A 12,810-nucleotide genomic window follows, 5' to 3' on the forward strand; every position below is an offset into this window, starting at 1 on the left:
CGCACTCTCAATGAATTCAAAGTAAATATATAAGTGGTCATGAACACATCTGTCCATCAGACAGAGTGCTGCTGTGCCTCCTCATCATTAATGGACGTCTCTTTAAAATGACCGCTCAGAGGAGAGGAGTTCTAATTTCTCTAACCGCCTGCTGCTTCCCCTCCTCAGTCCTCCGCTCGCATCTCCTGTGGGCGGGACTAAGTCTTGAGGATAGAAGTCGAGGAGGGGAAATTTGAGTATTGAGAAACCTCTCTTGTGTGCCCAGGCTTTACAGGAGCAACACTGCAGCCAGATCTCCTTGGACCTGGAGTAGCTCTCCAGGCACACAATGCAGTATTGGGCCTCATCTTCATCAGATGAGTCCTGCATCTTCTCCTTCTTGTTGTTTTTTGTTTTGTTGCAGAAATTGATTTTTGTCTTCGCTTTAGACTTCTTTGCGTTAGATCTTTTTTTCTCAGCCTCGAGTAGATTTTTGAAAAATATTTCACTTGTCTGTTCACTATAGGCCTCAATATATTTGATCACTTACTTGTATTTTGTTCTGTATAGATAGCCTATTCTACCTTAATTATGTAGACCTACCTCATTTGAGCTGAGACCATAATATAAATCAGCTGCCTCCATCAGGTAGTCTCTCAAAAGCATCTCCTGCTCTGTTGAGAACACCTTCTTTGGTGTCCAGTAGCCTACTCTTGGGGGTGTTTGTGATCCCTGACTCTCCAACCTCAGCCTCTTTTGATGGAACCGGTACAGGGTGACATGGCATATATCCAGGGACTTTGCCACTTCCCTGAATGATTTGCCCTTCTCAACTTCATTTGAGGCCTTCTGCAGCAGAGCAAGTGGCACTCCCCTGTCTGTCTCCCTCTTTCTGACATTTGGCATACTGTAAACACACACACACACACACACACACACTTTAGGCCTACTGTACAGTATTTTATTCTGTTTATTTTTACAGGGACAATGCACACCAATCAACAATACAACTGTATGCTTGAATGAACAATTGATCATTCAAGCAAATGAGCCATCATTGTAAATGTGCCATGTTACAACCGTCCCGTTACAACCATCCCAGGACCACTAGTCTTGCTTTCACCCCCTGTGAACCTGCCTGATTGCTAGCTTGACCCATATTTAGCTAGTTATATTTGTAGCTTACAAAACAGTTGTTCTAATAATACTAGTTTGTATTCCGAGACATTTGAACTCAAGACAGTATCCAAAAAATACATCATATAATTTTAGTTAATATTTTACCTCAGAAACACACTTTTTCTTACGCGAGAAATTCAAACGTGGCTCCTTTTTTTCTCAGCGATCTTACCATCTAACTGCGCATGTGCAGTAGTGATGTGTCGGTCGCGAACGAGCCGGCTCAAAGAGCCGGCTCTTTTAAGTGAACGACGGGAGCCGGCTCTCGCCCGCGAACGAGCCATTCTTGCGGAGGGATCTAGATCGGCATGAAGGCACATTATGCAATGTGCACATTATCCCGCTTATTACATGGCCAAATTCTCAACAAAGTAACGACATGACTCCCAATATTAATGGAAATGCTTTTATGGATTTAGAAAAGGATTTTATTGATTTAAAAAATAGTTTTATGTATTGATTTCAATTGACATGCATCCGCTAAGAAAAGTAGTCCGTTGTTACCGTTTGAACTACGTAGCAACGGCAGGAACTGCTTCGATAGTGTTTTTGAGGAGCTTTTTGATTACATATTTGAAAACATCGTTGCTTGCTTTAAAAGTAGCACAATTCATGATGTCAAACCTTGGAAAGTATCTAGATATGCCTGCCCTAATGCCAAAGTAACTGGCAACTGAATATGTGTCGCCGTTTGATGTCTATGTCTGGACCGCTGCGTAAAAATGAGGGTTTCTGCCCCATTACTTCTCTTCTTACTTCTATAAGAATAAAACACGGAGGACGGAGATCTCTTTTCTCCCCGTCTTCTGACAGCCCAGCAGCTGATCTCAGAGCACGCTCCCCCTCTCCTGCAGGGGGGCGTGAGCTGCAGCTCACGGAATCAGCCCCCTGCAAAAACAGCGCTGGAAAGAGCAAATAGAGCGAAATGAGGCATGGCTAAAATGCAGGATCTTTTTGGTATTTTGAAAAAAAAACTATATTTATATAGTTTATATAGGTCGATACAGTTAGTAGTATTACACCTATAGTTTTTATAGGTGTTGCTATCTGTTTTGTGTAGTGTGGTTCTACAAGCAAGTCAATGCATTCATTGGGTGGTATCAGAGAGTTGCACGGTTCTGTAAATGCAATGAAAACAATTGGCCACAGCAAATCATTTATATTAAAGATGTAATTTTTACTTTTGAATACTTCAGTACAAAGGATGTATTGAATAATGTAAGTGATATATGTGTACACATATCAATCATTAGTCAAAACAGGGCTACTACATTTGATTTAATTAAAAGGTATAATATGTGGTAAACTGAAGAGCCGTTTGGGAGCCGAAAGAGCCGGCTCTTCTTGGTGAGCCGAGCCAAATGATCCGGCTCACCAAGAAGAGCCGGAATTCCCATCACTAATGTGCAGAGTGAGTGTCATCACTCTAGCTTGTTTGTGATTGGAAAGTGTTACAACCATAAATCTATGGTTACAACCATAAATCTATGGTTACAACCGACCCGTGTTACAACCGGTTACAACTGTCCCTGGTCTCCCCTACTATCAGGGCCTAGGTATAAAAGTCACGGCTCGCCACTGCGACCTAATATATAAGTTGTTTAGAAACATTAGCTAAATTATTTATTTATTTTACATCACTTGTTGTGCTTTTTACTGTCCCCTGGAAACAGATTTGGTCGTCTATGCACATTTTTCCATAATAGACTTCATGTTTCAACGATTGCAAGTTCCATGCTTTATTTTGAAGGCTTAACACGCACTTCCTGTACCCTTGCAGCTCTCTCCTGCTGGCTTGTTGTGGGCTCCGTCTCGGCGGAGACTTTTCCTGCCAATCTGTCCAATCATAGTTTACTGACAGGGTGGAAGTTGGTCTCCACGTCGTCCTCATACAAAACTGTGTCAGTTCAAAGCTGTTACGTGGAGATTCAGCGAAAAAGTCGACAACGTTAGTGAAGTTTCTGTGAGTTACGACGAAGCGATACAAACTAAAGTAATATCCCCCTGCGGTTGAAGGTGACCAGAGCGATACGGTATGGGAAATTAACATTTATACTTGATATCTTTGTGCTGGGCTATGGGTGTCAGACACTTCTGTATTCCTATATGACAACACCGACTACCTCTGCTACTCACTGTCATATGTCTAGCATGCCACGCAGGCAGCTAACTTCTCCAAAGAAAGAAAAACCTCGCCTACAACTGAGAAGTGGCCTTAACAGTATGATACTTTGACATTCTTCACATTTTCACCTGGATTTCCACTTTTAAACACCCAAAATGATGAAGATTAGGAGATATTTAAGGGGGAGTGGGAGGGTACTTGCATTTGTGTTCATTGCCTCTATTATTTGGCTAATGCTTGACATGGCTGTACTTCGCTTGTCAATGAACGATGTGAACAGTCAGCTGCTGAAGGAGCGAGTGATCAGAGAAAGGGAAGATTTTAAACAGTCCCGGGTGACACAGGTGGTCAGAAGGGGTTTTAAAAACCCAGTTCAGAGGGTAGACTTTGCTGTTACACATGCTGTTAAAGGACCACTCAATCCAAGCCTCAAACTAGCCAAAGGGTACAGACAGGGAGGCAAGAAACAAGATCCCATTTTGGAGGACAAAAAAAAGATAAACTCTCTACCTCACCAAGTAAATTATATGGCCAACATTGACCAGCAAAAAGATGTTGTTTCTGAACATAAAGAAGGAGGGGCTGTACAAAATGTCACACCGAAGCTGGGAGTTCCTGCAAATAAAAGAGCAGTAAACTTGGATTTGAATGTCAAGAAAGTAGAGAAAAGTAGAGAAACAGTTGTCTCTGCTAAAGTGACATTACCTTTAGTAGTGCCTAAAATAACCCAAGCTCCTCCAGGTGTTCAGGAAGCAAAACATGGACCACTACCAACCTCAAAGAAGGGACCCATTAAAGCAGAGGGTGTTGCACAAAAAGCTTTGGACAAAATTGAAACAAAGACAGACGTAGTCAAGGAGAAATCTGAGACTAAGACTGGAGCGAAAGTGAGTGAGCTTAAGAACAAAGAGGCCCACCCTGTTGAAACAACATCTAAACCAGTCAACAAGGAGGTCAAAGGAAAGGAGGAGAAACGGGTCAAGACGATCACCAAGGCTGACCTGAAGGCAGCGAAACCTACAATCAAGCTCCAAGCAGGAGAGGGCTCCAAGGATAACCCCAGTGCTGTCAGAAAACCAGGTGTCCACAAAATGCTCTCTCTGGACATGACTAACGCTCCCAGAGATGTTAACGCAATGGGTCAGTTTGGTCTGGCAGCACTGGCCTCCAGTAACGAAGATATAGAGGTAAAGAAGAGATGGAACGAAGGGCATTTTAATGTCTTCCTGAGCGACAAGATCCCAGTGGACCGAGCCATCCCCGACACCAGGCCTGATATGTGAGTCTACTTCTGCACCGCTTCAATGTGCTCTGACCCCCAAGCTGTTGTTTTTGATTAATTATTTATTCTTGCTGTGTTTCCAGGTGTGCACAGAATCTGGTCCATGATGACTTGCCTTCCACCAGTGTGATTTTCTGTTTTGTGGATGAAGTGTGGTCCACACTCCTCCGCTCTGTTCACAGTGTGTTAAACAGATCTCCACCACACCTCCTCAAAGAGATCATTCTAGTGGATGACTTCAGCACCAAAGGTAATAATGTACTTACTGTTTCAGGGGTAGGGCATGTTGCATTTAGTGGGTCTCCACTAAAAAAAACTAATGCAAAAATTGGCATTCGTAGGAGAAAACTGCTAATGACAAGCTGAGCACTATGCTTTTATTATTAGAGGACACAATTGTTTGTTTAAAACCCAAAATGTGTAGGAAGTATAATATTAATAGTAATTTGAATTGGTCAAATAATTTAACCTAATTATTCAGACTGTATTGAACATTCTTGCAGCTGCCTCCAAAAGTGTTCATGAAAAGGTTGCTGTGAACATCATCTTTGTAATTATAATTATTTTTGAATTTAATTATTTTTAGAATATTGAATAAATACAAACATTTCTTAGTTTGAGAATGCACACAGGATGCAAGTCCAACAACATGTAAACACACATCACAACTCTGGTGTTCTGGAGAATAGTTTTTGATTTGTTTTTGGGTTATCTTGTTATTACACAACACATATTTGAGCATTATCCATGAGATGTGGTTATTAAAGATAAAATAGTCAATTAAAATGTCAATGTGAAGTATGTCAGAGTAAAAGTATCCACAGCTATTTCGAGAGAATCAACAACTACGCTGTTCTAACAAGAAATGTAATTTGTGTTAATGCTAGGTCATTTTTCAAGCTATATGAAAATGTTCCTGCTGTCAGTGTTCATGTTTTTTTATTTTCTTCCGGCAGACTATCTGAGAGAGCAGCTAGACAAGTACATGGCTCAGTTTCCCAAAGTGCGAATTCTTCGTCTGAAGGAGCGTCAGGGTCTGATCAGGGCCAGGATCGCAGGAGCTGATATAGCCCAAGGTAACCATACACTTATTCAATGTGGTATATATATATGTGCATGTAGCAGGGGATTTGTCCCACATAAGAGAAGGATAACGACAGTAACAGAACTCACATGAATATGTTGAATCACTTGGTCAGACTTGTAAATGTTAAACAGAACAACCAGTGTGTCCTTATCTCGGCTGTGTATTTGCAGCTCTAGAACTAAGCTAATCAGATAAGAAGAAGCTTGTTATCAAAGGGCAAGTTTGAAAGTCTGAAATTGTAATTATGTTTTTAACATGAAATATTATTATTATAACTACTTTCTGGGATTATGATAGTCATATGGGCTTTGAATAATGTAACTTTAAATCCGCAACATGAACATCCATTTGGTGTAAAGTTAAAAAGTAGTAAAACAACTCACATTAACAGTGTAATCTTCACTTTCTAGTTTGAACAACACTGGTTGGGCGTTCATCTATGGTCTTGTGTGTTTCTGAAATGTCAGGTTGACATTGGCAAAATTCATTTTAAATAGAGACAATGATTCAGACAGTCTGTGGTCCAGTCTTTGGAACTTGTAAACCCAAACGGCTTGCAAGTATGTGCACTTGCTCCACACATTTAACTGTGTAGAAGATCATTCATGGATAGTCTTGCAACAAATACAGAACTAAAACATTGAAGCAATACCATGAGTCACACTGAATTGCACTCCACATCATGTTCTTAAGTAGAAACACACACGTTTTCCACATGCTATGTTATGCACGTTACTTACATATTTGAGCAAGCAACTGCCTCTCAATGAACCTTTTGATAGGAGTCGTAACGGTTGCACTGTCGCACATGTGGTTATTTGTTTAACTACACCAGGATGTTTGCTTTCTAACCCCTTACTATAGGCGAGGTCCTTACCTTCCTCGACTCCCACATTGAGTGTAACGTGGGCTGGCTGGAGCCGCTGCTGGAGAGAATCTACCTGGATCGTAAGAAGGTGCCCTGTCCGGTTATTGAAGTTGTCAGTGATAAGGACATGAGGTGATTCAACACTGCCATATCTCTCAAGCCATTAACATGATGTGATATTTGTTTTAAAGAGAATGTTATTTTGACATTGGAGCTTCTGTTCCTCAGTTATATGCTGGTTGACAACTTCCAAAGAGGTGTTTTCAAATGGCCTTTGGTGTTCGGCTGGAGCGCATTACCAGAGGAGTACATTAAGAAGAATAACATGAGCATCTCCGATCCCATCAGGTACCTAAAACAGTCAATTTGAATATTCACATTCTATTATTAGTTCAACTAACATTTATTTAATTTTATCCTACAGATGTCCAGTTATGGCTGGAGGCCTTTTCTCCATAGACAAGAAATACTTCTATGAGCTTGGCACCTATGATCCCGGCCTGGATGTGTGGGGTGGGGAAAACATGGAGATTTCATTCAAGGTATTTTTTTTTTATTTGATTTATTTCGAATGTGTAAAACAATAATACAAAAATGTAACATGAGAATTATTATACAATACAAAATTAATCGGTATCAAATTGATATACAATAAAATTACTGATTCTAAATTATGTATAAACCAATAATCTACTTAATTACACATCCAAAAAGGGGTGGGAAGAAGTTTACACTTATTTAATCCCATCCCTTCTCCCAAAAACTAAATTACTAACATATAATGTATATATATATATTTTTTTTTTTCTTTCTTCTTTCTTAAAGAAATACATTTGTTATTGAAAAACAAAACAAAAACAACAAATAAATAAACAAACAAATAAGCTATATTTAGCTTTATGTATTAGCCAAGGTATGTCATTCTTTTAATTTCATACACAAATATTGGCCATTGGCCATTGTTTATTTTACTAATGTTTTAACTGCAAAAAAAAGCAAAAGCTTCACTCACATGCTGCCTTATCCTACCATTTGAACAGATCTGGATGTGTGGAGGGGAAATCGAGATCATCCCCTGCTCTCGAGTGGGACACATCTTCCGAGGACAGAATCCTTACAAGTTCCCGAAAGACCGGCAGAAGACGGTGGAGCGTAACCTGGCCAGGGTGGCAGAGGTCTGGCTGGATGAGTACAAGGACCTCTTCTACGGCCACGGCTACCACCACCTGCTGGATAAAAAGAGCACCAACATCGGCGATCTCACCGAGCAGATCGAGCTGAGGAAGAAGCTCCAGTGCAAGAGCTTCAAGTGGTACCTGGACAACGTGTTTCCAGATATGAACGCACCTTTAGCCAAAGCTGAGGGCCTGGTATGTAGAGGAATACACTTTGTTCACATTAACATTTCTTTAAAAGGAAAGCTTGTTATACTTTCCCTCCCTTAAGCTATTGTTGGCTCTGGACCCAAACAGAGGCTATGATTGTTCTCTTTGGAACAAACAATAGCTTTCTGTCAGGATTCATCGAAAGAAACGAGAACAAGGCTCATTGTCATACCCAATACAAATGAGTGAAGAAATGTTTGCAGTGCTGGTATTTCACTTCTGTGTTGTTTTATTTTAATTGTATCTAATTTCTCCTTGTAGGTCTTTAATCAGGGCTTGAGAAAATGCCTCAATATGCAGCAAGGCTCTCTGTCCTTTGATAAATGTGATCTCAGCAAGCAGGTGGGTGTGCTTTTTTTATTCTTTATTTTTATTTTGATGTAACCTTTATTTTACCAGGAATACTCCCCTTGAGATCCAGACTTTCTCAAGCATCAGACTTGAAACAAATGGCACATTACCTCCAACTATGAACTAGAAGTGTTCAGTTACAGCACATGTGCATTCACTTGTCAAATAGAGCTTAAATGCTTAAACAAAGATTTAGTGTAAGATAGTTCTGTAGCTCACATGCAAGTGCAACAAATGTTAAGAGCACAGAAGACATTGCAGGTTTTAATGTTTATTTTACTAATGTTTTAACTGCAAAAAAAAGTGATATAGTGTTTCAGAGGAAAGTATGTGGCGATTGTGCAATCATGGCCTCTTGCCTGTGGTAATTATGGGGGGCGTAGAACAAAAATATCCAGGAATAAACCTGGATCAGGACAATCAGAGTCCAAGACAGGACCCAAGCCACGATAAACAAGGGAGGAGTCCCAGCCAGACCAGGCCTCTATACGTGGTCTTTTTGGGTTCACAGCAGAACACTGAGCTGCCCTTCAAAAATCTTCAATTTTTCATGGAGCCTAATTACATCCTTGTCACTCCCCTCTCTTTCTCTCTGGTATTTAGAGTCAGCACTTTAATTACACCTGGACGAGGCACATACGGCAGCAAGATCTATGTCTCGCTCCCCAAGGCAAGGGCAGCAGCTTCGCTTTACAATTATGTGACAACGACAAGCCTGAGCATCGTTGGTTCCACAAATCATCCAACTCCGCTCTGGTAGGTTGACTCTGGGTATGCCTTTGTGTTGTCTACTACTTCTTTCTCTTTCTTTACTTTATTTCAAACAACATGACTGGCTTGCTTTATGAAGTTGGTTTCAGTTTGGTATAAGGGAAAGGGAATCAAAGATTGTTTAGAGGCTAAAGCTTCGCTCATTAATCATGTTTCCTGTTTTGTCTTTGTCAAGGCGGAGCACCTCATAGCAGAGTTTGCATCCAAACACATGTGCCTGGAGGCGGGGCCTCTGGGTGACACTCTTCGCCTAAATCCATGTGAAACCGGAAATGCCTTCCAGAAGTGGCAGTTCACACACTACCACGCTTAGTGATGAGACTGAACTGTGTCACACATGCACTATAGAGACCTTCAGTGGCCTACACTACACTACAGTCTGCAGCTCGGACTCAACACACCACTGTCCAGAGGAGGGAAGCGCTTTGGTGGCAGGAACATGTGGGGCAGAGCAGAGTTTGGGGATGTGCAATGTTTCTAATTTACTTTCATCAAATCATCATGGACTGGCGTAGAGTTTTAAACTTGTGTGCCAGAGGAAAGGCAGCATCTCCTCTCTGTTTTGGAACAATTTGAACCGGGGAATGTCAAAGGGATTCTGGTGAATGTCTGTGAACACTTTATATTAAGCACAACATATCTCACTACCAAAGATAAACAGTGCCTATCAGATGTCAGATGTAAAAAGTGATTTTCATTCTCTTCATTTTGTGTTGGGAATAATTGCATGTAATATAGAATGTATTGAACATATCACATGTTTTCAGCTAAACATCATATTTTCTTCATGTCATGTACTTTTGTGTTTGACGAGGCACATGGGGGGGAAACGGCTGCTTCTATGCATTCTTTTAGTGTGGTTCTTTTTTCTAAAAACGGTCCATTTGTATGAATGTCTTCTTGTCACTAGAGGGAAGTGTTGGTTTAAAACACACAACAAACCTGTGATGTTATATCATGATTTTGCGGCCTCTTATCAAAACCCTTAAACCAGATAATGATGGAAATGCATAAAAATAAAAGAGATTTTTTTTTTCGATTTAATAAGCTATATCTTTTTATATGTTTTTAATACAGTTGCCATTACTAAGACATGAAGTATGAATGTTTTGGTTAATCTCTTGTAAATTATTACCCTAGAGATTAAAATGCTAACGTTTTAATACCAAACATCGTATAGTTATTATAGTGAGTAGGATTATAAAGCCCTGAGCGTCTTTAGTGTAATCCACTGCCCAAATACCTGCCTTACATAACAAGATGTTTTCCACATAAAACCATCAAATGAAAAGCAGAACATACAAGATGTCTTTTAAGCATTGCTCTCAAATCAGATAATGCACAGCTGATATCAATAATGCTCTTCATTTGGAAATCTTGTGTGACTCTAAAGTTACATCAGAAATGTTAATGCTTTGTACAATTAGATGTTTCAAACAAATAAGTATGTAAACTGTACCATCAGTTAGATCTTCTTACAAATTCATCATCATATACTCAAACTCCTCTATCTTCTGGCGGGTGTTTCCTCTGCGGATCTTGCGGTAGGACACGGTGCCGTATTTGGGGGAAGTGAGGTGGCTGAAGGATTTCTGGTCGCCGTCGCTGCTGCACGATTTCTTCGGCAGAGGCAGAGTGGAGTAGCCTGGACTGAGCTTTTGATGAAACCCCCCAGGGATGAGGAAGTTGCGCTCCTCCTCTGGCTCCACCTGAAGCGGCCTGTCACCTGATACCTGGAGATCAGCATTAGACATCTGCTGTGAGACGTCTGCCTCCCCATTCAGCCTGCCATAGCCCCGCTCATTAGTGACAGCAGAGGGCTCAGGGTTTGGTGTTACTCCTTCTTTCTCAACTGGTAGATTCACTGAAAATAAAAGAGAGGGAAAAACTGTTTTGCATCTGTAAACAAAAACCGCCCTCTAAAGCAATCTATGTTACTGCACAATATAAATAAGTTACTCTTACCTTTTTCAGCTGATGTGTTTTGCGCTGTTTGCATCTCTGCAATAGTGCACTTAGAAGATTCTCCACAGGCGCTCTCTGACTTCTCTGAGGTTAGATCAGACTCTGTTTGTGGATCTGACTGATCCATAGGTTGAGTTGTTACTGTTTGGCCTTCTTGGCGTAACTCTTGTTCATCCACGATGACGTGCTGATTCAATTCCTCCTTCAACTCTGAACTTTCTTTGTCAGTAATGTATTCTTCCCCTGGCTCTTCCTCAACATCTGCCACACTGTTGACAAGAGGCTTAAACCCGTTGGCACCAAAACCACAAGTTGTAATGTCCTGATGAACTTGGTCCTCGTCACTGTAGAACACAGAGTCATCTCCCTCCTCCATTAACCACACGTCTTTTTCCTCGGGTTCCTGGAGGGTCTGCAGGGCTTCACGAGTGATCCCACCGATGATCTCTAGTACCTGGGATGCAAGTGTGTCTTCATCTACTGCCAGCCTGGGGGGCTTTGGAGGAATTGTGCTTGTCTCCATATCCATCCTTCTGTTCTACTTTTGCCTATTGAAGATGATAAAGCTTCAATGCTCTTAGTTGTTCCTTTGAAGACTATTTGTTGAGGCAATTTTAAGCAACCACCAGACTTCTCATCGTAACACCGTTTGCTCCAGCAATCAAAGTATTTTACCAAAATACCTCCTTTCCTACATTCTCAGAGTGAAAACAGAATCCATGCTACGTCTCAGTCTCAGTGCAAGGTCCAGCGTGTGTGTGCTCTCTAGTGCTAGTACCATGTAATTCTGTGTGGGTGTTGCAACACTGAAGAACGAGGGTTTTGTTGGGGCCCCAACAAAGAATCCTTGTGTATTTTGCATCTGCATGAAGCGATTGTATTTATTCTTCGATAATCCCTGCTGGGGTGACCTCCTTCATTCTGTAACCTTTCAATCTGGATTAACATTCTCCTATAGTTTTTCTTTACAGTGGAGCTTCACCTGAACCAACTGTGGTTCTGCACACGTGCTGCAGATAAGCCTTGTTAATGCCATTCATTCATAATTTTCTTAGGCACCTAAAATGCTGAAATAACATTTTGAACACTTACATTTCGTGAAACAGGAAACATCAGCAGTACAAAGAGGTAACACTCTTTTTTATTTAACAAAATATATCAGAGGTTAAATAAAAGAGACGAAATAAAGAAAAGACGTTTCCTGCATTAATTACGTCACAATCCCCACAATTTATCCTGTGACATTTTTGAGGGGCCCAACCCTTATGTTGGAAACTGCAGGACTCAATAACCTGTGTAAAGCTAGATCCACCTCAACAAGCAACAATAGTAAACGTTAAAAAATAACTTCTCTTAAGTAGCTTGCTGGTAACATTTCTCTACTGTTACTTTTTTAATTATTATTTGTATTATATTTCTAAATGATTAGTCTCTCAGTTTAGATGATGCATAACGTTTTTGTTTTTGTGAATATAGTAATCAAGTGCAGGAAAACGGTTAAATTCCTCATAATGTGATTATGCCCCTCTGTACCTCTCTCTGTCTCCCTCTGTTTAGCAGGCAGGAAACCAAAGAAGTGACACTTATTACAGGAAATGTGTAAGGTGCTATTCTCAAGTGTTGTAACTGTTGTAACTTAAACTTTACAGGCAATCGACAGTCCCCATAATAATACTTGTTTTATGTATATGAATAATCGATCTGCACTACCTGCATCATCAACAGAAATCTATAATGTAACTCACTCTGTAATGTGTTAAATACACTTCCTGTGGCAAGGGTAACTTCAGACAGAGTGTGCTTTATCTGATCACTGAC

At 40.6% G+C, this 12,810-nt stretch overlaps 2 protein-coding genes across 2 annotated transcripts; one reads left to right on the forward strand and one right to left on the reverse strand.

Moving 5' to 3' along the window:
* The first annotated feature begins 2,937 nt into the window (after positions 1-2,937).
* LOC117556859 (polypeptide N-acetylgalactosaminyltransferase 5) lies at positions 2,938-10,071 on the forward strand. The gene is made up of 10 exons (XM_034232418.1): positions 2,938-4,562; positions 4,649-4,815; positions 5,522-5,641; positions 6,517-6,652; positions 6,749-6,868; positions 6,945-7,062; positions 7,561-7,890; positions 8,167-8,247; positions 8,860-9,012; positions 9,203-10,071. Exons 1-10 carry the CDS (start codon positions 3,439-3,441, stop codon positions 9,338-9,340), a joined length of 2,487 nt encoding a protein of 828 aa, XP_034088309.1. The 5' UTR covers positions 2,938-3,438; the 3' UTR covers positions 9,341-10,071.
* Positions 10,072-10,082: 11 nt separating this feature from the next.
* On the reverse strand, positions 10,083-11,745 carry LOC117556860 (ermin-like). Its single transcript, XM_034232419.1, has 2 exons — positions 10,993-11,745; positions 10,083-10,891 (listed from the first exon to the last, which is right to left on the reverse strand). Exons 1-2 carry the CDS (start codon positions 11,519-11,521, stop codon positions 10,503-10,505), a joined length of 918 nt encoding a protein of 305 aa, XP_034088310.1. The 5' UTR covers positions 11,522-11,745; the 3' UTR covers positions 10,083-10,502.
* Between the last annotated feature and the right edge of the window lie 1,065 nt (positions 11,746-12,810).

Source organism: Gymnodraco acuticeps, unplaced genomic scaffold (genome assembly GCF_902827175.1).
Source record: "Gymnodraco acuticeps unplaced genomic scaffold, fGymAcu1.1, whole genome shotgun sequence".
Classification (NCBI taxonomy): domain Eukaryota; kingdom Metazoa; phylum Chordata; class Actinopteri; order Perciformes; family Bathydraconidae; genus Gymnodraco; species Gymnodraco acuticeps.

Excerpts from the sequence above, each read along its gene's own strand:
- LOC117556859 (XM_034232418.1), top strand. The coding sequence starts at position 3,439 with ATGATGAAGATTAGGAGATATTTAAGGGGGAGTGGGAGGGTACTTGCA. Across the intron at positions 7,891-8,166 it reads TAGCCAAAGCTGAGGGCCTG|GTCTTTAATCAGGGCTTGAG; the intron begins GTATGTAGAGGA and ends TTCTCCTTGTAG. Across the intron at positions 9,013-9,202 it reads AATCATCCAACTCCGCTCTG|GCGGAGCACCTCATAGCAGA; the intron begins GTAGGTTGACTC and ends GTCTTTGTCAAG.
- LOC117556860 (XM_034232419.1), bottom strand. The coding sequence starts at position 11,521 with ATGGATATGGAGACAAGCACAATTCCTCCAAAGCCCCCCAGGCTGGCA. Across the intron at positions 10,892-10,992 it reads AAACACATCAGCTGAAAAAG|TGAATCTACCAGTTGAGAAA; the intron begins GTAAGAGTAACT and ends TTTTATTTTCAG.